The 24877-nt window shown below is 42.4% G+C and overlaps 2 protein-coding genes across 2 annotated transcripts in view; both read right to left on the bottom strand.

The window, feature by feature from the left end:
* Positions 1–20237, bottom strand: part of LOC116504372 (sterol O-acyltransferase 2-like) — a 43910-nt gene extending 23673 nt beyond the window's left edge. Inside the window, 5 exon segments of the mRNA XM_032211352.1 lie at positions 2727–2834; positions 3393–3449; positions 3678–3805; positions 7616–7713; positions 20149–20237. Coding sequence (XP_032067243.1) covers positions 2727–2834; positions 3393–3449; positions 3678–3802 — 290 coding nt within the window. The 5' untranslated portion in view covers positions 3803–3805; positions 7616–7713; positions 20149–20237.
* An 846-nt stretch (positions 20238–21083) lies between these two features.
* The window catches only part of LOC116504366 (sterol O-acyltransferase 2-like), a 29564-nt gene continuing 25770 nt past the window's right edge, over positions 21084–24877 (bottom strand). The window contains 2 exon segments of the mRNA XM_032211347.1: positions 21084–21821; positions 23468–23613. Of these exon segments, the coding sequence (XP_032067238.1) occupies positions 21771–21821; positions 23468–23613 (197 nt within the window). The 3' untranslated portion in view covers positions 21084–21770.

Genomic DNA, 24877 nt, shown 5'->3' with positions numbered 1-24877 from the left:
AGAACACTCTGTTTAAAAACGAAGGAATAACATTTGTGCTTAAGGGAATTATGTTCGCTTAAAAGGAAGGAATATTAATTGTAACTGAATAAATGATGTACAATGAAAGTGAGGTACTTAATTATATTCGATGGAAAATTAGTGATCGTATGTGTAATTGAAAATATGGATACACAAACGCTTGTAACCAAACAACATGTTGTAAGTAATGAATGAGAGTTTTATATGTTATGTGTTGTTGGTCTTTTATGTCTAAAAATAAAAAAATTAAAAAACAAAAATAAAAACAAATAAACATTACTATGAGCAGAATGGGCAAAAGGCTGGAATAATTCCAGAACCAGATTTTTTATAGGCCGATGGAGACTTCCCATGAATGAAGGCAAAAATATGTTTCCCAGGATAATGTTGGGGGATTCAATCAGGATCAATTGCTGGGACTGGAGGTTTGATCTTCCAAGCTTCAGACTTCAGACAGTTCCCCTCATTTGTTCATAATCTTGTTTTGTTTCATAATCTTTGTTTCATAACCTCATAATTTCAACTATTGCTCATCCTTAAATTTGGACCCACAAAAAGGTTCCTAGCAGAATTTAAATGGATCAGGAATAGAGGACGGCAAGGTTTTTTGAAGGGTCTGTCATATTAGGAACATTACTCAACATTCCTATCAGAATAATGTCCAATCCTTTTTTGTACATCCCCCTGAGCTTTCTACAGCTCATGTGGAGCTTAGGTAACTGTATAAGACATTTATTACCTGTAAATCTTCCATTTTGAAAATTCAAGGTGAAATACCTGGACTTTCCTGATCTTATCCCCAGTGAAAGCTGAGAGATTGATCAACTAACCCAAAGTGACCCAATTAGATCCCTGACTGTGAATATGAGCTTGGCTCTCTGTCTTCTATTGGACTTCTTCCTTGATCCGCTTCATGCTTGTTCCAATACATGTTAGAATGTATTCCAACTACAGAATTAATCAGCCAGAAGATGGCAGTGTTTACTTAGCACCTATGGTTATAATTATGGTTCCCTTATGTTCTGAGGAGAGTTTCCTGCAACAGTTGTGACAGTTGAAACCATTAAGCAGCAAGGCCCATAGTGACTATACACTACACTTTATTTGATCTGTATGGCTACATAACCATCCTCTGCTACCAATCTGTATGGCTGTATAATAACCCTCTACCATTTCTATAGAGTAAAGCAGAACTTCTAACAAATGCTTCAGCTTCTACAGAACTGCTGGTGATTTCAAGGATTTGCCTATCATGGACATTTCCTTCTCCTTCTTTTCCTTTCAGGAATTATTTCATTTGTAAGGCTTCCAATTAAAAAGTGGCCCATGGCAGCACACAGCATTAAAAACAAATAAACATTACAGTGAGCAGAATGGCCAAAAGGCTGGAATGATGCCAGAACCAGATTTTTCATAGGTAGATGGAGACTTCCCATGAATGAAGGCAAAAATACGTATCCCAGGATAATGTTGGGGGATTCAATCAGGGTGAATTGCCGGGACTGGAGGTTTGATCTTCCAAGCTTCAGACTCGTGCTGGACCTCATCCTCAGGGAAGTCCTCTCTCACCTGAATGTTTGTTGGTTTGTTTTCCAGGTCTTTCAAGGTGTGTTGCTCCATTGGACAGAACTGATTGTTTGGTTTGTGTGCAATCAGCATTGCCAATACGTTTGCCTAATTAATGGCATGTTTTTCTGGCTCTTCTACCTCTGATCTGTTGAATATAGAGTCTAATGCTCCTATATTCTCTTAGGTTGGCGTCACTCAAATGTTCTGGTGAGAGAGAAGTTTCCTGAAGATGGGCTCCATCACGAGTCCAAAACTCGGAAGACTAAACCTCTGGTCCTGATGACTAACCCTGATTAGATCCTTATGTTTTTCCTTCCTATGGCTACTGGATCTGGATTACAAAATCCAGCTGAAATATAGGTGACACAGCAAATATTTGTATATCTCCCTGCCACCATCACATGGTCATTTGGATTTTTCATCTCCTATCCTCTCCAAAAGGATTAATTTCCTTCATGTAATATCTTTCACTGTTCCTATTTTCTATAATTTTCCATTCCTTTATTAATAGTAAATTTACCCTGATTTCTTTAAAGTCAATCAGTCAAAATCAATTTATTCATTGTTTTGACCATGGTCAAATGAAATGGAATATAGTACAAATACAAATCATGACAACAAATGGCAGATGCGTATAATGTGACACACACATATGGTGAGCCATGAACACGTACACAGAAAGACCAAAAGTAACAAATTCAGAAGGAGGAGTAGAAGAAGTGTATCTGTGTAACTAGATGACTAGCATAGAGGAGATGTTTAGATGACTAGCAAAGGTGGCACCAAATGAGGCATTCCTCACTTAGGTTAATCTCTAGGTGGGCATAGGAGGGTCCCAAGTGTTACTGTTCAACAGGAGCACAAAGACAAGGAGAAGAACAAATTCCATTTTCTTTTCAGCTGGTAGATGAACAGTGACAAGTGGGAGGAGATGCAGCAGGGTCAAGCTGCCTGCAGGGCCACAAGGATGTTAAACTTTGGATGGAACCTAAGTTTAAAGATTAGGTAAATGTGCTTTTAGGATTACTACTGTGTTCCTTAGCACAAAACAAATAGCATCATATCCCACATTCTCCCCAGAATTAGCATACATCAGAGAACAGCTTTTCTATCCTGCCCCCTTTTCTGGATCATACCGTCCTTCATCGATGGAATCCACAATGATTTGTTTGAGGACAAAGATACAGAGCACGGCCACAAATATGTGATGGATTGTGCGGAAATGTTCCACCTCCAGCAACGTGCTGTAAAAGAGAGACAAGTTGCCAGCAAGTAATAGAAGTTGGGACAGTTGGACAGTTGTGAAGCAAAGATTTCATTTAGTGTTCTGTGCAAAAACTTGTAATTTCACTTGTACAAAAGAAATAACATTTAAGTGGCTGGGTGTGTGTGTTTCTATCTCTACAGATATACAGGTAGTCCTCAACATATGGCTGCAATTGAGCCCTTGGACCAAGCAGGAATCTCACTCCTGCTAGGAATACAAACAGCCTTATTCTAATATTCTATTAATAACCCTATGGACTATCATGCTAATTAACCTAATGCTTTCAAAAACTTCATTTTGTTTCCCATCACAAGTATCTATTCTTTTTATACTCTCCTGGCACCCACCAAAGACTCTCAGCATTGTGTGGCTATGGAGCATGTTCAGTCCTTATTGGGCTGTTTCAAACTCTTGGTTCTTCATCAACAGTGGAATAGTTGCCAAGGCCACTTTTGGAACCTGAGGCCTTAAAGATCCAGCTACTGTGTACATTGTCCCTCTGACTAAGTCTTGTTCATACCATAGCCATACTTACTCAAAGAAGGACCGTTGAGGGACAAAGACTTTCTTCTTCAGTAGCTTTCCCTTCTCTCTGCAAGATAAAATTTCAAAGCAGGTAATATTTAGTTTATTTCTCAAAACCCTTCTCACCTCTGAGAAGGTGGGTAAAGGTAAGAGTCCCTGAGGATTTTACTCCACAGTCAGTGATGACTATGGGAGGCAGTGCCCATTTCTGTTTCAAGGCCATTGAGCCAGCACTGCCTGATGACTCTATTTTCCCCATCCCTGTGTAAAATCAATTGCCAGGAACCGCTTCCACCTGGTTTGCTTCTTTGCTGGGATGACGCTCAATTGCTGGGGTCTGGAATGAGCTGCTTCTTCCAAGGCCTTGTCTAATAGATCACTCAGCTGACTGTGTACCTGTTCTAGTACCTTCGCCTTCATTACCTACCAACAAAACAGAGGGAATTTAATGATGCCCAGGCCTGTCATAGATTCCTAGAATGCATTTAGGTGATGGACACTGTTAGGGAATTGCACAGATGACGTCCAAATGGAGTCAGAGATGCTAACACTGATCTTGCAGTTTTATATAACTAAATATATTTACAGTAGGAACATCATGAGGTAAATTGAAGAGAGCACACAGCAACTAATCACAGCTTAGATTGCCTCAGGCAGTGGCAGCTCTCCTCCACCAATTAGCTATAACTGTGTATCCAGTTACTTCCCTTCTTTGATCTGTTACAGAAGGTCCCTTGCTCAAAAAAGCCTAATAAACATAATCCTCTATGACAAGTATAGAGACCATGGGACTGTGGAGCCATAGAATTGACCATTTTCATCATTCTTGATAATTATCATGTAGGGAGAATTTTTTTTCCTCTAATACTATCTTCCTCCTGCTTTTAGTATTACCTATCATTATGATATCTATTATTACCTCAAGTTGAGTTTCAACTTCCAACTGGGTTGAGTTTCAGGACGTTACCCCCGGGGATGTGGACAAGGCCATGAGAGCTGTAAGTACCCTCCACCTGCTTCCTGGATCCGTGTCCCTCATGGCCTGGTTACTAACTGCAGTGAGGTGACACGAGGCTGGATCCCAGGCGGTTGTAACCGCCTCCCCTTCGGGAGGGGAACTTCCCCGCCACACTGAAAGCGGCGGTGGGTGAGACCCCTCCTGAAGAAACCATCCTTGGATCCAGCTGTTCTTAATAGCTATCGTCCAGTCTCCAACCTTCCATTTTCTGGGGAAGGTTGTTGAGAAGGTGGTGGCCTTCCAGCTCCAACGGTCCTTGGAGGAAGCAAACTACCTAGACCCCTTCCAGTCAGGCTTCAGGCCGGTTACAGCACAGAAACGCTTTGTCGCATTGATGGATGATCTCTGGAGAGCCAGAGATGAAGGACGTTCCTCCATCCTGGTCCTCCTTGACCTCTCAGCGGCTTTCGATACCATCGACCATGGTTATCCTTCTGAGACGACTGCGGGAGGTGGGAGTGGGAGGGACCGTGCTACGGTGGTTCTCCTCCTACCTCTCGGACAGGTCGCAGTCGGTGTTAGTGGGGGGGCAGAGATCGTCCCCTATGCCCCTAACTTATGGGGTGGCCTCAGGGCTCGGTCTTATCCCCCCTACTATTCAACATCTACATGAAACCGTGGAGAGATTCATCCGCAGGCACGGGATTAGATACCATCAATATGCGGACGATACTCAATTGTATCTGTCCGCCCCGTGCCAACTCAATGAAGCGGTGGACGTGATGTGCCGGGGCCTTGCGGCAGTCATGGACTGGATGAGGGTTAACAAGCTTGTGCCTCAACCCAGAAAAGACCGAGTGGCTGTTGTGTTTCCCTCCAAAGATTTGGCTATTGTTCCACCACTCAGGCTGGGGAGTCAAATTTTATACCCCTCAGAGAGGGTTCGCAACTTGGGAGTCCTCCTGGATCCACAGCTGTCATTTGACCACCACTTAACGGCTGTGACCAGGGGGGCGTTCGCCCAGGTTCGCCTGGTGCGCCAGTTGCGACCCTCCCTGAATCGGGAGGCTCTCACAACAGTCACTCGGGCCCTTGTGACTCTAGGCTGGATACTGCAATGTGCTCTACATGGGGCTGCCCCTTGAAGAGCATCCGGCGAATTCAGCTAGTGCAGAATGCAGCCGCGCGAGTTGATTGCGGGTGCACCCGATTCACCGCATTACACCTATCCTCCGCGAGCTGCGCTGGCTACCTGTTGATCTCCGGATGCGCTTCAAGGTGCTATTAATCACCCATAAAGCCCTACATGGCAGTGGACTCTGGATACTGAGAGACCCCGCTTCTGCCAATACATCCCTGCGACCGATACGATCCATAGATTAGGCCTCCTCCGCATTCCATCGGCCAGCCAGTGTCGGCTTGGCAACTACAAGGAGGAGGGCCTCTTTTCAGCAGTAGCCCCGACCCTTTGGAACGAGCTCCCCGTGGAGATTCGCACCCTCTCCCAACGTCCAGGCCTCCGCATAGCCTTGAAGAACTGGCTCGCCCGTCCGGCCTGGGGATAGGATAGTTGCCCCTCCCGAATGATGAAGTATGTTGTTTGCTATTTTATTACATGTTGTCCTAATGTCTGTATTCCCCCCTTCCCAGTTTTGTGTGAGCCGCCCTGAGTCCCTCAGGGAAAAGGGCGGCCTACAAATTCTAATAAAATTCTAAAAAAAAAATTCTAAATTCTAAGTGTCTCTTCCATGGATGTGGGCATTAATTTTCTCCCAGTGTTCAGCTTCTGCTAGAGAATTAGAAACAGCTTCACTTTAAAAGCATCTCTACTTCAAAAACTATCCCTACCAGGCTTCGAAGAATTTTATACAGCATATGGTTTTAATACAGTGTTGTAGCCTTTAAAAAAACAGATTTCCACACTATACTAACCTCTTTTAACTAACAGATGGGAAGTGTGTGTTTATCCTATAATTCTACTTTCCTTAATTACAAGTAAAGCAGCATAAAACTTTATATCATTTTAGTAGATAAGGAGGAAGGAATATTGCCAGAACAGCTGACAATATTAGAGTGTAGTACAGGTAGTTATCAACTTACAACCATTCATTTAGTGACTGTTTGAAGTTCCAATGGGACTGAAAAAAGTGACCTATGACCATTTTTCACAACTTACAACCATTGCAGCATCCCCATGGGCACGGGATTAAAATTTGGACATTTAGCAACTGGCATGTATTTGACGGTTGCAGTGTACTGGGGTCCCCTTTTTGCGACCTTCTGAAAGCAAAGTCGATGGGGAAGACAGATTCAGTTAACAACAGTGTTGCGGTCTTGTGATGAAAATTTCCAAATGTTTTGTTTGTAACTAGTTAACTAAGATGTTCCTTGTTCCTTCAACTAAATGCTTGCATTGTTTTGTCTTTGAAAGATGGACTTTAGCATTTCCGGACAAATATTAAAGGCACACCTGCTCTTCATGCATAATCCTGATCTTTTTTTTGTCATAATTTCCATATTGTTTCTTACTGATGTGTGAATCAATCATTATCGGCTGCTTGCCTCTCTGCCCCACTTCATAGGTTGCTGTCAGGCCCAAAACCAAGAATGACATGCAGTGATTCTTCCCAGCTGAGTTCTTTATTATTTCAGACCTATAGACAGAATCTTGCCAAACCCCTGGACTCTTCTATCTGCATCTACAATACACTATTAGGGAAGAGCTGTCTTCAGCCTCTTTCTCTCACACATAATGTTATGGACTGAAACTGTCTCCTTACCCCTTTGTGAAAGCACTCTTTCCCTTCTGGGAATCAGCAAAGATTGCATCTGCCATCCTTTCTGTAGAACCACATCGATACAACTTCCCTTTACTTTCCTCTTCCTTTAATGTACATCTGATCATCTCCTGTTCTAGAATCCCTTCCAGCCCTACATTTACTTTATAATATCTGTTTTAAGGAGATAATACAGATAGGTAGCATACAGCATACACTATTCCTTTAACTACAAGTTCTACAGTCTTTTAGCAGGTGTTTAGAATGCAGGAGATTCTTAGGATTGGACTCCAAAGCTTTGAGGGACACTACATACAGCTCTCTAGTAAAGTTATATAAGATTTTTTGCTGAGGCCTCCCAAAATGCTAATCTCTGGCATAGTACTACCTAATTCCTAAACCTAATTGAAAATCCCCAAATAATTTATCCACAGCAGGGATATCCCCCCAATTTGTGCACAAAATATACCATCCATGCTCCTTAAATGCCCCCCTTACCACTGAGTAATTGTGCTTCCTCTTCCCCCCTGGTCTGCTCCTGAGACCTTCTTTGTCTCAGGCCTCCAGTGCTCATTTCCATTGGGTCCATGATGGTTCTGAAAGGAGAGTTTCTTAGGTTAATTTCACACTGTAGCCCAGCAGTCAGAGAACTAATTCACTGAGAGGGGGTGGGGGGATAAAGCCTCTGGAGTTAGAACTTTGCACTTCCTTAATGCACCAATAACTACTGTCAGGTAGTGATAGTGTTGCAGAAAATGACAGGCTTTAGACTTCTCAGGATACAGGAAAAGTTTATTTGGCAGCCAGGTTCAGAAAGCTAGCCATGGCTAGCATTGCAAGTTCAGAACAACCTTCATTATCGAAGCACCGTTCTTATACATTCTCAAAGGCAGCGTAACACGGAAACACTTAACCTCATTCTTAGTGGTTACCTTGAGGAGAAAGCCTTATAAGGAGATGGGATCTTACTTTCTCCTTTTGTTACAGGTATGGATTAGATGTCATTAACAAACTTTAATTGAACCTTGTGGTTTGGACTTTTGACATAGGTTTTGACATAGAGACAGTGGCTAGAACATCTTGTAGTTAGTGAATGGTGACACTTCCTTAAGCAAACTTCTAACTGTCCCCATTATCTATGTCTTTATTCTTATATTTTTAATTCATATTTTATTCTACTTTAATAGACAAGGTAGAGAAGGCTGACCTCCGTACCCTGATTAGCAAGTTATACATTTTCAGCTGAACTTTGCACAGAAAAAAGTTGAAATGGGGGCCAGGTTTCAAGATCCGTTTTATTTTCTGAATCAAACTAAGAAATATTTATTTCTTACAGTTGAAACAATTCTATCCGAGAGTGAGTGAAAAAGAGCTATTTATTTCCCAGGCACTTAATAAAAATTGTACAGACAGCATTCAAGGAGTTAGGGTTTCAGAGGTTTATTAGAATTTAAAGCATAACAGACCTAAAACCTTTGTTGTAAGCCACTTACATCAGATTGCAATGAGGGTCAATTGGACAAGCAGCCAAAAGGGATGGCTTCTGGCCAATTGGCTCTGATTCAGTGTCCAGCATTTCATTATAATATACCCTAAAACGAGAAAGCAGAATTTCAGGATTCTGCCAACTTGTCAGGGGCAGTTTTCCATTCCTTTAACCTCAATGTTACAACATGATTATTTTTACATATATTTTAGGCTCACTTCCTCTTTGCCCAGAATTGCTTGCCAGCTAAGCAACTGCCAGTGTTGAAAAGCACATATAAAAGTCACAATTTCAGCACACAGAACAATACTGATTTTATTTCAGGCCTTTCAGGCCTTAATATATATAGTGCACAGTGACGTGTGGTGAGGTTTATGGCTGGTGAGGCACTGACACAGGAGTTTCAATTTTTTTTAGACTTGTAGACTTCAACTCCCAGAATTCCACTGCCAGGCATGCTCAGTTCCGATTTAAAGCAACAGCATTTGTTTTTTTCCTTTGCGAAAAAGTTTTCCTTCATTCTTTTTCTTCTCCCTCCCACTCCTTCCTCCCCTCTCCCTCCCTCCCCCCCTGTCAAACAGACACACGCACACAGAGAAGTTGGATCCCTCTCTCACTCACTCACTCTCAAACAAACACAAACACAGAAGTTGGATTGGATATTTTCCAATGGCTTGAAAGCAGCTCCTCTGCCATACCCCGCCCCAATTCCCCTGCTGCCTTCCGATCCGAGCCTTTGTTTGCAGGTGGAGCCACTTTGCCTTTTCAAACTTGTAATCAGTGAAGTTGGACTTATATACTTTTATCAAAGTGTGTGTGTGTGTTGTGTGTGTGTGTGTGTGTGTGTTTGAAAAGGCAATGTCGCTCTGCATGCAATCAAACTTTTTGAATTCCTCCCCCTCCTCTGACCCACACACGTACCTTTTCCAGCTGTTTCAGAGAGGATTTCAACTCTGCTCTTGCCTGCCATCATGAAAACGAAAAAATGTAAAAGGAAAAAGGCATGAGCTCTGAAGTCAGGCTGAGCTAGTTGCTGCCAGAATCACCATGTGGATGACTCTGCTTAATTGTTTAAAAAAGCCTCTAAAAAAATGCCCTCTACAGGAGGCAGGAGAACGACGTGCCTCATCTACGTCAGGAATTTTTTGGCTTTTAACCCTTGCTTAGCTCTGCTCGAGTGATCATAAAGTCAGACTAGATGAGGCACCTCGTTCTCCTGCCGCCTCCTATAGAGGGCACTTTTTTAGAGGCTTTTTTAAACAGTTAAGCACTAAGCAGAGTCATCCATGGTGATTCTGGCAGCAACTAGCTCAGCCTTTTTCCTTTTACATTTTTTTTCTTTTCATGATGACAGTGGTGAGGCTCTGCCTCCCCTGCCTCCCCTGACTGCACGTCCCTGATAGTGCAGGTAAATAGGCCTTTAGTAAAAAACAAAGAGTACATTAATTTTTTTTGTTCTTACAGGTATTACCAGTAGATGGCAGTGTTTCAAATTTAGATCTTTGGTATATATGTATGTTTTTTTCTTCTAAGCAGAGTTTCCTGTTTCCTGTTACAGTTAAGCAGTAAAGCACATAAACCGTAAAGCATATATGCAGCAGCATAAACTGCCTGGTCATAGCCAGCAACAGCAAATAAAAGCAAGATACAGCAACAGAAAAAAGACTGCAACAGAAGAAAATGGCCAGTAACACAGCGGCAACCAATATTTTATTTGTGAATCTGAGAAACCAGAACTAACAGCCTTGAAAATTTATTTATTTATTTATTTATTTATTTCATCAAGCATTAGATAACAGATATATGTATAAACATGATTCTGAATACATGAAATGGATACAAATGCAAGGGAATATCAGGACAGGGACAATAGGCACTCTGGTGCACTTATGCACGCCCCTTAAAGACTTCTTAGGGATGGGGTGAGGTCGACAGTAAACAATCTAAGGTTAAAGTTTTGGGGGTTTGGGGAAGAAACCACAGAGTCAGGTAGTGCATTCCAGGAATTGACAGTTCTGTTACTGAAGTCGTATTTTCTGCAATCAAGTTTGGAGCGATTTACCATACGTTTGTATCTATTGTGAGCTCATGTGTTGTTGCGGTTGAAGCTGAAGTATTCACTGACAGGTAGGACATTGTAGCATATAATTTTATGTACTACGTTTAGGTCAGATCGGAGACGGCAAAGTTCTAAGTTGTTTAAGCCCCAAATTTCAAGTCTGGTGTCATAGATATTCTGTTGCAAGCAGAGGAGTAAAGGACTCTTCTCCTGAAATATCTCTGGACTCGTTCAATTAATGTCTGATATGCTATACATAATTCCAGATGAAGATGCTGCTAACAAGAAACTTGTTAATTAGGTTAATTTCACATTCTACCCAGCAGTCAGAGAACTAATTCACTGGGGGCAGGTGGGGGGGAATAAACCCTCTGGAGTTAGAATTTTGCAGTTCCTTAATGAAACAATGAGGTAACCAGTGTCAGGTAGTGATAGCAAAGGTAGAGAGGGCTGACCTCCCTATCCTGCTTAGCAAGTTATACATTTTCAGCTGGGAACCCCTGAGAGGTATAGGAGAAAAGATTTTATGTCGCAACACTATTATTTAATGATTTATTAGAAAGTTATGAAATCCTTTTCACAGCATTTGATGCAGGTCCAGATTTCAAGCTGACATTGGGATATGTTAAGGGCAAGCTTGTGGATGAATATAAGTGTAAACAGAAAACATTAATAGTGACGGGTTTCTGTTTCAGAGTCTGCTTTAAAGATGAAAAATAGGAATAAAACAGTTACTGAAGCAAGAAACATGTGAATGCTTTGTGTGCAAGAAAAAGAGCCATTTAAAAGGAGTTTGCAGAATGGAAAAACAGATTAAATTACAGAAGGCCAAAAGTGTGAAGGAACAATGTGATTTTTCTTCAGATAATTAGCATGCTTTTCGATCCATACATTGCACCTTATGTTTGCAAGCAAATATGTGTTCATTCAGGAACTACAAGTCACATGACAAATAACAGAAATTTCTTTATTCACCTTGAACAGATTAAAACAGAAAAAAAATCACCACAGCTAATGGGCAAAAATGGAATCAGAATGAGATATTGTTTTCTTTACTGTCCTGTTTCCCAGAGTGTCACCAAAAAGATACTTGTGAAAAATGTCCTGTATGTCCCTTTTTTTGAAATTTATCTTTTGTTGTAAAGAAGCTCACAAAACTAGGCTATGTAGAGACCTTCCAAGGGACAGTTGTCCATCAAAAAGAGAGTATTTTACTTGCAAATGCCAAAATTACAGATGAACTGTATTAGCTGAACTGCAATCAGTGTTTAATACTGCCAAGGAGGAAAAACATTCAAACTGCATTCACACATGGCACAGATGACTTGGGCACAGAAGTCCTGACATAATAAAGAAAATGCAAGTGGAATAAAAATTAGTCCATATGATCTCTTTAATCAAATTTGCATGGACTCCTCTTTGCAACTCAATGCTTATTGAGTCTCTCATGTAATTTAGATGCCTATCTGTTTCTTTGATCAGCTTATCTTTAATTGTCAGTGGTGTTATCAATGATGTTGCTAATAAAATTTCTCTCTTTATAAATTCTTTTGTTTTTTCTTTTTCTGTATCTTGCCATCTGGGGTAGAGTTCACCTCCATTTAATTCCTCTTTCCGTATTCCACTCTTTCCATTTCCAGACACAAACCAATTACCATAGATATCAGCAGATTTGATTTCTTTATGGTCATTTTTCTCTTCAGTTTTTAGGACTCTAAACTCCACTTTTTCCACTTGATAAACATCTCCAACTTCATCATATTTTACTGTTAGATGCTCTAGATTTTCCAACTTCTTCTCTGTCCTCTCAAATGTGTTTGATAATTTCTGAATTTCAAACATTATCTTTTGCAAACTGAAAGCTTCTTTCTATTGTTGTAGTTGTGCCATAATTTCCAGCTGACAAATACTCCTGCTCTGGCTTGAAGGATTTTTACAAGGTTATACATAAATTCACAGTAGAATCTTCTTTTCAGTTTCTCTGGTTAGAGATATAGTTCAAAAGGACACTTGTGTAAACAATTCGTCCTTTGGTTCTTATCACTCTCTAGAAACAAATTGTGAGATTTGAATTGCCATGCCAGACTGTTCAGTGAGGAAAGTGAAAGTGTTTGTTCCCAACACACAAGCCTCCAGCCTCCGAGCAGCACTAACTTTCCCTCTGTTGTTAGAATTCTCTTTGTTTCCTTCTTTTCTTTTCTTTTTATATTCCAAGTTAAAAAATAAAAATCAAATTCTTGAGTAAAATAGAAGAGAAAAAGAGGAAAACCACGTAGTAATAAAGAAGGAAAATTTTAGTCCATAGGTTGCAAAAATAATAAAAAAGATAGAAGAAGAAAACTTAATCCATTCGTTTAAAAGGCTTGCATAAATTCCATCCATAAAAACATTTAAAAGCACACTGATCAAAACCATTCAAGCTTAATTCCTCCGCTTATTTCTTCTGTTCTCAGATTTAAATTAATTTTAAGTTTTTTTGTAGGCAGTCTCTTTTAAAATGGTAAAAATTCCTCATCAGCTGTAAACACTTTCTCTTTCCATTTCCTTCTGTTTGGAGCCATCCCAACTTCATCAGCCTAAGGGCTGTGATTTTATTGCCAGCTAGAAACTTTCCTGGGTCAATCAGGGACTTTGCGGTGTCCCTGAAATCAGCAGGACGTATTCTTCCATTTGCCGTCTCTGCAGGACGGTTTTAGGTCCAATTGGACCACCCAGCACTAAAAGTTTCGGCAGTGATCTCAGCATTGAGATCGCATGTCCATCTCGTAGCGACGTTGGCTCCTCCTCCTTTGATTAAGGAGATGATTAGAGGACTGATACCACAAATGGCAGAAGACATGAATTGTTTGCTATTGGAAAGATACAGATTGATAGATGAAAGTGTATAATCTAAAACTAGTTAAATTTAGTGAAATTATTGATAATTGATATGGTTAAATAAACAACTGATAATGATAATAATGTATACATATATATTGGTATGACAAGTAGTAATTGGATATGAATATTGAATGGTACCTATGAAAAGAAGATTAGAAATTATTTGATTATATAAAAGGTTAATAAAAGAGAACTAAGTTGAATTTAGCTAAGTTTAGATTATTAGGAGGGGAAATACTATGATAATGTATGGAGTTAAATGAAGGAGGGATAATGATAACAATGTATACAATATCTTACACAACAAAAGTGAAGTACCAGAGAAAATAAGCAACAGATAATGCACACAGATAATGGAACTGAATATACAGGTGACAACACACAAGCGATTCTCAGAAAGCATGGCATAATATTTCAAATACTGTACCATTCAACCCAGAACAAAACAGAGTTTCAGAAAAAAAAATTGTACTTTGTGACAGTGGAACTATGCTGTTTGATGCAGATATGCCAACCACATACGGGGGAGGCAAATATGACCGCACGTTATCTCTAAAATCGACTACCGGGAAAATCCACTGAGAAAACTCCACATGAACTGTGGAAGGGAAAATCCCCAAATTTAAGCCATTAAACATTTTTGGAAGCAAAGATTATGCAAACCCCAAAAGAAAAGCATACAAGATGGGATGCTTGTGCAAAGGAAAGTGTACCTGTGTGGTACAGTGAATCTCAAAAGGGATACAGAATTCTACACCAAGACACAAACAAGGAACCCATCGGTAGAAGTGTAATTATTGATGAAACCTCAGTGTTCATGAAGTAACACAAATGCTTCAAACTGGGGGAAATTCTACATCAGTGTCACATGAACATAAGAAACAAAATGGAACAGAAATAGAAATTAGTGCAGACTATCCAAATGGTGTAAAGAAAAACCAGGCCACAAGAGATTTCAATCAGGATGTCCACCAGAAGCAATAAAGGCATCTCAACCAAACGTCTCTCCTAAGTTGCTCACATGGTTGAATGTTGCATAGAAATACCCATTCCAATAATGAATTGCAACACCCCACTCAACCACTATTCATTATAGTACTCCCATTTTGGATCTTAATTCTACAAATCTGTTTTTTATGCTTCTTCTTGTCCTTTCTCCCCCCACCCCCTTCTTCTTTCGTCCTATCTGTCTGCAGAGCTGGCACTGCTGCTGTGGCTCCAGCCTTGGCTCTCCAAAGGGCTGGCACTGGAGCTACTGGGGCTCAGGCTCTGGCTATGCTCTAACTGGGCTGGGGGCAGGGCAGCAGCTGCAGCCTCTTTTGGCTTTTCCTTCCCATCTCTGGGTTTTAATGCTACATGAGCAACATATGACAGACATTTGACTGGGATGTCTGTTATGTTGGGGGGGGGAGCGAATTAAGAGGCAGGATTTCATGACAAGGGTTCTATGGGGGTCTCCTATTTGCTAGGAGTGCCATGGGTGGTGCTGGTCTGGATTCCTGGTAAGGTGTACACGTCATGACCCATTCAGTTATGTCCCTATCCATATGTGGCCACCACACATAGCTCCTGGCCAGTGCCTTCGTTTGGACAATGCCAGGGTGCCCCACGTGCAGTGCCTCTAGCACTTGTTTCCTTAGTTTATACGGTACAACCACTTGATCCCACCACAATAGACATCCCTTTGGGCTGACAATTCATGTTGTTGCACCAGGAATGGTTTGAAATTACACCTCCCCCCATCCGGTCCCTCAGGCCACCCTCTCCACACCCAGTTTAGGACTTTATTTTTTGCTGAATGTCCCGCTAGTTCCGGCCAATGTGACAGGGCCAGATGCAAAGTCCTCAATTGCTAGTATGGGTGTGACAGGGGCAGATCCTCTACAAAATCCGGGAGTAGGCATTGGCTGAGGACGTCGATGTAACCTATGGCTTGGTCCGGCCCTTTTATTAGTCTGTAATTATATGCTGCCATAAAACAGTCCATCTCATCATTCACGGGGATAAAATATTTGGGGTGGGATGGTCCTCTGCAAGAATGCCTAGGAGCGGTTTGTGGTCCCTAATTAGTTCATAGTCTCTCCTGTATAAGTATTTGTGAAATGCTTGTCCTCTGCCACTGCAGCCAGTGCCTCCTTGTCCAGTTGACTGTAGTTTTATTCTGCTGTCAATAGTGTTTTTGAGTAGAATGTAATTGGGGCCTGGGTCCCATTTGGCATCCAGTGGCTGAGAACAGGTCTGACGTCAAATGGGGAGGCGTCGCAAGTTAGGATGAGGGGCAGAGTCTCATTATATTGTACAAGAACACTCAAGGATCACAAACAGTTTCTTAACTGCTGAGGAAGTAGAGGCTTCCTTCCGTCCCCAAGTCCAACTTGCCTTCCTGTCTAGCAACTGGTGTAATGGCTCAGCTACTGTTGCCTTCTGTGGCAAAAAAAGACTATAAAATTTAACAGGCCTAGAAATGCCTGGAGTTCTGTCTGATTCTTTGGTGTGGGGTTTTTGCTTTTGGTCGAGTTTATTCCCGAGCCATCAATTAAATATCCCAGAAACTCGACTTGTGTCACGGCTATCTGGCATTTATCTTTTAAACATTAAGTCTGGCTTCCTGGAACTGGCTCAGGACTCTGTTTAATCATTGGATGTGCTCTTCTTTGTTGTCCATGGACACAAGGACATTGTCAAAGTAAGGCACCACCACCAGAATGCCCTGTTGGAGGCATTCCATTATGCTTTGAAAAAGTCCTGGTGCCATGCTTACTGCAAATTTAGATTTAGATTTAGATAAGTTTATTTAGGCCGCCCTTTTCCTGAGGGACTCAGGGCGGCTTACAACTTATGGGGAAGGGGAATACAGACAATGACGTATAAAGACAATACATAATTAAAAATAGAAACAACATTCATCATTCGGGTGGGGGCGGATTATAATCTTTAACCCCAGGCCTGACGGGATAGCCAGATCTTAAGGGCTGTGCGGAAGGTCTGGAGGGTGGTGAGGGTACGAATCTCCACGGGGAGATCGTTCCAAAGGGTCGGAGCTACTACTGAAAAGGCTCTCCTCCGCGTAGTTGCCAGTCGACACTGACTGGCGGATGGAACGCGGAGGAGGCCTAATCTGTGAGATAATAGGTCGCGAGGAGGTAATTGGCAGGAGGCGGTCTCTCAAGTACCCAGATCCACTACCATGAAGGGCTTTATCTGGTAAGTAGCACCTTGAAATGCACCCGGAGATCAACAGGTAGCCACGCAGCTCGCGGAGGATAGTGTTATGTGGGCGAACCGAGGTGCACCCCACAATCACTCGCGCGGCCGCATTCGTACTAGCTGAAGTCGCCGATGCTCTTCAAGGGCAGCCCCATGTAGACGTTGCAGTATTCCAGCCTAGAGGTCACAAGGGCACGAGTGACTGTTGTGAGAGCCTCCCGTTCAGGTAGGGTCGCAACTGGCGCACCAGCAAACCTGGGCAAATGCCCCCCTGGTCACAGCCACAGATGGTGATAAAGGTCAGCTGTGGTCCAGGAGGACTCCCAAGTTGCGAACCCTGTCTGAGGGGTATAATATTTGGCCCCCAGCCTGAGTGATGGAACACTAGCCAAATTATTGGGAGGGAAACACAACAGTCGGTCTTTTTCGGGTTGAGTAGAAGCTTGTTAGCCCTCATCCAGTCTCTAACGGCTTCAAGACCCCGGCTCCTCACATCCACCGCTTCATTGAGTTGGCACGAGGCGGACAGATACAACTGCGTATCATCCGCGTATTGGTGGTTATCTTACCCTGCCTCCGATGATCTCGCCCAGCGTTTCATGTAGATGTTAAATAGTAGGGGGGACAGGACCGACCCCTGCGGCACCCATATGTTAGGGTTGCAGCATTTAAATGTCCCTCTGTGTGTTACAATATTTTGTGCCTCTGCAGAGGCATCGTCCACCAATAGTTGCTGATATACTTGAGCTAAATCGAGTTTTGCAAAAGTTTTGCCCTTGCCTAACGAATGCAATAAATGCTGTATGACTGGCACAGAGTAGGCACATTATCTATTTTAGGCCAAGAGCAAAAGGGACCCTCCGAGGTTTGATTCAAATGGGGGCAATTTTGAAGTCTAGGTTGAAAGAGATGGGTTTCTCCATGTACTTGCCCAGACTCCTGTTAATAACATCCACAAATTCCTTAATCAGCTCCTCGATGCTGTTATCTTTGACGGTGTGGACAGCACAGATGCCAGTCACTTCTAGACCCACGGATTTGAACCATTCCAGCCGAAGCAGGCTTGGCAGGTCATCGTTTACAACGGTCAGCAGCAAGGGCCCAGCAAAATCTTGGAATTTGACTTGGAAGGATCTGCTCCCTATGACAGGGATGTGGTTCCCTTGAAAGTCTTTAAAAGTACCTTCTGAGACTTCAATTGTTTCTTTGCTAGCTCCGGAACTGCCTTTTTATAGTTTTCTGGGACACAATGGTCATGTATGACCCCGTGTCCATCTCCATGTCGCACGAAGACCCCTCATTTAGACTGTGACATGGATTTTCTTTAAACAGTGTGCGTTGGAGTGCTCTATGATCGTATGAGGTGTTTCTCTTGTTTTTGGCTCGGTTTTCATTCTCTTATGCTCTGGTGTTCTTCGAAATCCTGTCATGGCTGCCGGCTGCCATTGGTGGTATAGGGAAGATTGGTTGGTGCGTCAAACCCTTGCTATGTGCCCCTTCTCGCATCTTTGCCAAAGGCCATCCTTGAATCTGCAAGCTGGTCTGGGGGGATTTCCCCACATCTGGCACAAAAAGGCAGTCTTTCTCCTGTCTTCGGGTTTCCCTTCTTTCTCTCGGCATGCAGGCAATGGATTTCATCATTCTCATCTATTGATTCTTCTTGCGCCGTGCTCTCTTAATCACAGTGGTCACTCTTTGCGGGCAATGTGTGTCCCATTCTTTCTGGATTGTCACTGCGTATTTATCTGAGGCTTTAGTTGCTCTTACTTCCTCTAGCACCACCTTAAATGTGATATTAGGCTTTGCTAGTAATCTTCTCTGCAGATTGAAGTCCCTCAGTATCAAAACAAGACTATCTTGCATCGCTTCATCTATGTCTCTGAACTCGCAATGAGCTGTGGCTTTTCATAGTGTGACAATGTATTGATTAATCATCTCACCTTCCTCTTGGCAACTGCGGTGAAATTTGTACCTTTTCACCTTCATTGATGGTATGGGTGGAGAATATGCTCAGAGTGTTTCCTGGAGTGTTGTCCATGGTACTGTCGGATAGCACTTGGGCCAAATCGAGGACTTCTGGTCTGCAATAGCTTAGGAAACACACTCTCTTTCTATTGTCCGACAGACCTGATAAGTCATTTGCTTCCATGAAGCAATTGAATTGTAGCATATACGTACGATTTCCAATTTTCCATAGCTGGGTTGAATGGAGCTGGTGGGGTGTGCATGGTCATCTTGAGCGGCTGATGCAGATTATCGATTTTGCTGTGATGATACTTGTGCTGCATGGATACCCAGCTCAGTTCAGTTCCTGTGTCCTTTGTTCTCTTCGCATCCCATCCTTGTCGCCAGTGTTATATGTGGGTCGTATGAAGAAGCAGGACTTTGTATAGTGACAACAACTCTTTATTAACAATTTCAGTATACTCTGTCTGCTGTCTGTCTGACAGCTCCCTCTCTTAAAGTAAGCAGTCAGGCCACCTAACTGAGGTTGCTCTATTTTCCTGCTTTAGTGTGAACCAATGATTTTAAATAACTGTTTCCCTGCCTGGAAAGACGGACCTGAGTGAAGCCTACTCCCAGGCTTCACTCCTAATTAGTATATTGAACAATGTCTTATTGTTTCTGGGGATTTTCTGACTGAAACCGTTGTGGTCTGTTTTCTTCTTTTAATACTTGAATAGTCATTTTCAGTAATTACTTATTATGGCAGGACTTCTGTGCCCAAGTGATCTGTGCCATGTTTGAATGCAGTTTGAATATTTTTTCTCCTTGACAGTATTAACCACCTGATTGCAGTTCAGTGATACAGTTCATCTGTAATTTTAGCCCTTGCAAGTAAGGTTTAAAAGCTAAGCATCCATCCACCATCTATCTAATGTAGATAGCTGCCCAGCTCAATTCTTGTGACTCTGAAAGATCACTATATGACATATAAAAACAGGAAAACTTTAAGCAACATTACAGTATAAAGAAATGATCACTGCTGTTCAAAGCCACCAAGAGACCCAGGAAGACCATCTGCTAGAGGATCCTCAAGAAATGCAATCACAATTGAGTCTGTAATGTAACCTGGCCTGAAATCTGACTGAAAAGATCTAGGTAAGGTCTGGGGATTTTTGAAGCTGTGGGTCTATGTACAAGTCAAGGAATTCTCAAGTTCTGTTTCTTAAGGAAAGAGGACCACTACTTCTTTCAAAGGAGGCAGAATCCTATCCTTTCCCAAAGAAGCATTCACAGCTCAGGATCCAACCACATATCATTTCTATGGGGTCTGTTGCATGTCATTTACTTGGCTTTAATGTAGAAATAGATTGCCATGGATTTGTTCCTGAAGGATTTTTCAACTTCCCAGTCTAGTCTACATTTGCAATTCCCCAGATGTCTCCACATACTAACCTGGTCAGATTCAGCTTAGCTTCCCAGTTCAGACAAGGCTGTCCAGGACTGCCACCATCTCCTATCTCCTCCACCAAATAATGCAGGAGTGAGAGCGGCAGTGCTCAGTTTTTCTTTTGCTCTTTGTTTATAGAGGCCACAGGATTCTGTTTATTATGTTAAAAGTTAACTTAGTTCTGTTTGTGTTGATTTCCATGCTCCAGATAAAAGAGAGATTGTGACCTGGAAAGAGGGAACTTCATTCCTGGCTACTACAAACAGTTAAGAAGGAATCTCAAACTATAGGCATTTTATTCCAGTTATTCTTAATATTAGGTGTTCAGATATTGTTCTGTCATTTCCAGCCAAAATAAGCAATGGTCAGTAGATGGCAGCCATCAGGTGATTCATGATTGGAAGCCACCATGTTTCTTCTACTACATAAACTTATATGTAATTACATAATTGCATATATTTATGTCTAATTTTATAAAATTGTTAAGTATAATAAATAAATTGATGGAATGCTGTGCACACATTCAAATACTATCTGCAGACAATGCTTCAGTCTCTGCAGTGAAGTGAAATATGTCATTTTCATGTTACATTAAGAGAAACAAACAATTGAAGATTGTGACCAAAGGTTTTGATTTTTTTAAATACTGTACTGCAAGAGCAACTTGTTTCTTCTTGGATGAGAAACATGGCATGATGAGCAGACAGACAGATCACAAAAGTTTCAACCAGGATATCAACCAGAAGCAATGAAGCCAAATGTTTGTCAGCCAGTTCCAAAATCAACAAATGAGGATGCTGTCTATCCCACATTTTTCTAGTTTACCAAGAAGTAGATCATGGTCTACTTTGTCAAATGCCTTGCTGAAGTCTAACTATACTTGTCCATAGAATTTTACTGGTCTACTAAGTTACTCACTTTGTCAAAAAATAAAATAAGATTGGTTTGGCGTCTGATTTTATTTCCAAATATAGTTTCAAAAATCATTCACAAATACAGTAGGCATAGAATGGATACTGCTGGTGGTAATTCAGATTCCCTTCCTTTACTTCTGGAGATAAAATGTTGAATGAAAGTCTAAAGGTAGAAAATATTAGCAGTACTTCTGATACTTTTGAATTCTCTTCCATTATTCCTCATCAATGGACATGCTGGAAGCTGGATTTCACCTGTACTGGAAAGCTGACTGCTGATATAAAAACAACAGAGTTTGGATTAAAGCAGGGATGTTGGATAACCTACATTTTAGGACAAAGCTCTCATGTTTTCTTTTAAGTAGGTTAAGAAATGAAGTTAGTTTTGTAAGTTAGGGCAACCAAAGATTGTCATTTACAAATTTTCTTTGCCCCACTTTGCCTGGATTTTGAGCACCAAGAAGAGACATGAACTTGACATAGCAGGGATCTTTATAAATGTTCTGTCTCCACTAAATGAGAGCCTTTAAACCTACAAACCAAATTTTAGCACTTCAGGTAAGGAATTTCCAAATGCAGTTTTCCATGGAGGGAGTGGAGGAGATGCATGATGTGCTGGGAGTCGTTGCTGCAGCAGCAGGATAATGTGCTACCCTTGTGAGACATCATTTTTGAAGCAAAGTAGAAGGTTAGAGTAGGCTGGAAATAGTTGCTTATGCATGGCAAGACCAGGAACGTGGAGTCACTTGCCCCCAGAAGGTCTTCTGAAAAAAAAACGATGACTATGTCAAGAGAAATAGAAAACCTAGAAGGGAAAGAACTGTTATGAGGCAAAATGATACAAGAATTGTAGCTAATCATGCTTAAATCTGGATCAGCAAGATCGGCCTTATAAATGTTTCAACATAATCAGGAGCCCATCAGCACAATAACATTCCCAGAGTTTCAGCAATGTTAAAGGCAGCACTGGAGAGACTTGGAATTGCAGGCTTAACCTATTCTGGGATGGAGGATCTGACTCTGTCAGTTTTGCTCCTCAGGCCCCTCAACTCATGGAGGCAACCCAAGGTAGCCCAGACTTGAAAGATGTTGCTTATCAAAGGCTCTTAGACTCAGAATTTTCTATGTCACAGAGCACCTTTTGCAGCTACTGATATGAGGAGAAGGAAAAGATTTGCTTTAACTCCCTGCAGGTGAGCATCTCCAGCTATTCTGTAAAACAGATTCTTGTTATAAAAAATTACAGAACCTGGTGTCCTCAAAATATGCTGGATTCCCAATGAGAGCCAATATACATGGTTGACAACATGTTGGGCATATCTGCTGCTCTCAATGGATCTTTTATTTGGTCTTTTTTCCTGTTTAGGGCTGTTTAGTTTTTCCTATTTATTTTGAGCTAGCATGGGTGTAGGAAAATAAGCTAGGAATAAAGAATGTTGGAAAAGGAAGGAAAGAGAAGGATGACCAGTAGCAAAGTGGATGGAGTCAGTTATACTGGCTATGACTGAATCATTGGGAGACTTGAAAGAACAAGTAGGCATAGATCAAAACGGAGAAGATCTATTTATGCTGTCACTAGGAATCATAACCAACTTAATGGCACAAATTAACTGGTCAGTCGGTTGGTCAGTCTGTCAAGTTAATTAGTAAGTACAAATATGTGTACAGACCAGAGGTCGGTTCCTACCAGTTCGCACCTATTCGGTAACACCGGTTCGTCAAATCTACCAAACCGGTTAGAAGAGGTTCCACCAGTGGACCCGAAAGCAAGCCACACCTACAGAAGAGGTTCCAAAATTTTTTGAAACCCACTACTGGTCCTTGGATATGATTATTCTACACTATCATGCTCATATTTATAAAACTCAGTGACTCTGTGAAAGGTAAGGATGACTACTGCGTTTGTGGTGCAATCAGAACATTTCGTGTGTTGAAGTTGTTTTAACGCAAACCAAAGATTCCTTTTAAAAAACAAGTTTACATCATATTCTTATGCATGCCAGTGCTGTGTGTGAGGTAATTTAAGGTGGTTCTGAGAAGTGTCGTCGGCACCTTCATATCCGGTCACATGGGCGGCAAGCCACTCCCACAAAGGAGGCCACACCCACAGAGTAGGTTCGAACAATTTTTGAAACCCACCACTGGTTGAGACTATATCACCTGAGCTGCTATTAGCCATTGCCAATACTAGCAGAATTAGAATAAGCTCTTAGTTTTATAACAATTTTATCTGCAAGTTCGTGGTGTTTCTGAATTCACCACCTTCTTTATCTTAATTTTAGCAGACGGAATATATGCCAGTTTGTAGGCTTGACCCTCTTGGAAGAAGAGATATCTACAATAATGAAAAATGGTCTTAAGAGGGAACCCAAGACTTATTCCAACTCCACAACATAAACTGTCTACTCACCTCCTTGAGTGGACAGTGGGCCTGTGCAAACCACTCTTGGCAGTATGAGGATAAAATGATCGCTAGGCCCAAACAGAGGCATATCCATATGATGATGTTCCAGAAAGGGCCTTTTCTCTTATCATTGAGAACAAAATTAAAGAACACTATGAGGACAAACAGAAAAAGGGTTAATTTTGTATATTCCAGCCACACTGAGCCAAGGAGATCTGTCACTTATTGATTTCTAATAACTGTTATCTACAATCAACAGGGGTGGGTTGCTGCCGGTCCCCACCGTTTCTCATGAACCGGTTGGTCACCAGACCCGGAAGTAAGCCTGCCCCCCCCCAGCCCTGTATACCCGTCCCGGCCAGCCAGTATTTTGTCCCTTCTGTCTCCCCGTTGCTCAGAAAAGCAACTTTGGGAAGGTCATTTGCTAGCAGGCAGGTTCTAGGATGCCTGCCGCCACCAAAGGAACAGGGGCGAGATTCGGCTGCTGCACGAGCCCATGGGCACGTGCTGCGCCCTCTCTTTCTGATAGCTGCCTGGTTAAAAAGGAGGTGGCGGCTCCGCTGGTCCGGAGCCCATCCGGGAAGACGAGGAGTGCGAGGGGATCCCTCCCCCCCGCAGATGGGCTCTGGACCAGCAGAGCCTCCTCCTTCTTTTTAACCAGGCGGCTATCAGAGAGAAGAGGGCAGCGTGTGCCCGTGGGCTTATGCAGCAGCTGAAGATCGCCTAGTTAAAAAGATCGCCTGATTAAAAAGATCGCCTGGTTAAAAAGGAGGAAGAGAAGGCTCCACTGGTCCGGAGCCCATCCACAGGGGCAGGGATCCCCCCTCGCATTCGTCTTCCTGGATGGGATCCTCCTCCTTTTTAACCAGGCGGCTATCAGACAGAGGAGGGCAGCGCGTGCCCGTGGGCAAGAAGTGCAAAGGAGGAGCAGAATGGCCTTAATCATGTCGAGCTGCCCAGTCAAAAAACCTTTCCCTTTTGTAGAAAAAAAAGGGTGGGGGAATTCCAGAGACCGACTGAAGGAGGGAATCCTCAGCCAGGGCACCCTTTGCTCTGCCACAGCAGCCTTTTCAAGTAGGATCAGATTAGTTTGAAAGCCTCGCCTTCTACTTCGGCGGGGAAATTCCCTGCCGCCCAGGCTCCGTCCCGCAGAAAAAGTCCCCTTCGCCGAAGCTCGAGAGGCGAGCACTGCCTCCGCCTGCCAGAATCCCCGGAGAACTTTGCAACTAGTTGAGGAGCGGCAAGCAGTGGACTTGAGCGTTTGCATGCATTCAGCCAAGGTCCTGCTGAGCCCCGCTACTTTGGACAACCCGATGGATTTTACGATGGACGTGCACCCCTGGGAGGTGTTGGAGAAGGACAGGCAGCTCAGCCTGATCCAGGACGACAGGCACAACAGCGGCTTACAGACAGAGA

Source organism: Thamnophis elegans, chromosome 2, assembly GCF_009769535.1.
Source record: "Thamnophis elegans isolate rThaEle1 chromosome 2, rThaEle1.pri, whole genome shotgun sequence".
Lineage (NCBI taxonomy): Eukaryota > Metazoa > Chordata > Lepidosauria > Squamata > Colubridae > Thamnophis > Thamnophis elegans.
Note: the sequence above shows the minus strand (reverse complement) of the source record. Positions and strands in the feature narration are given on the sequence as shown.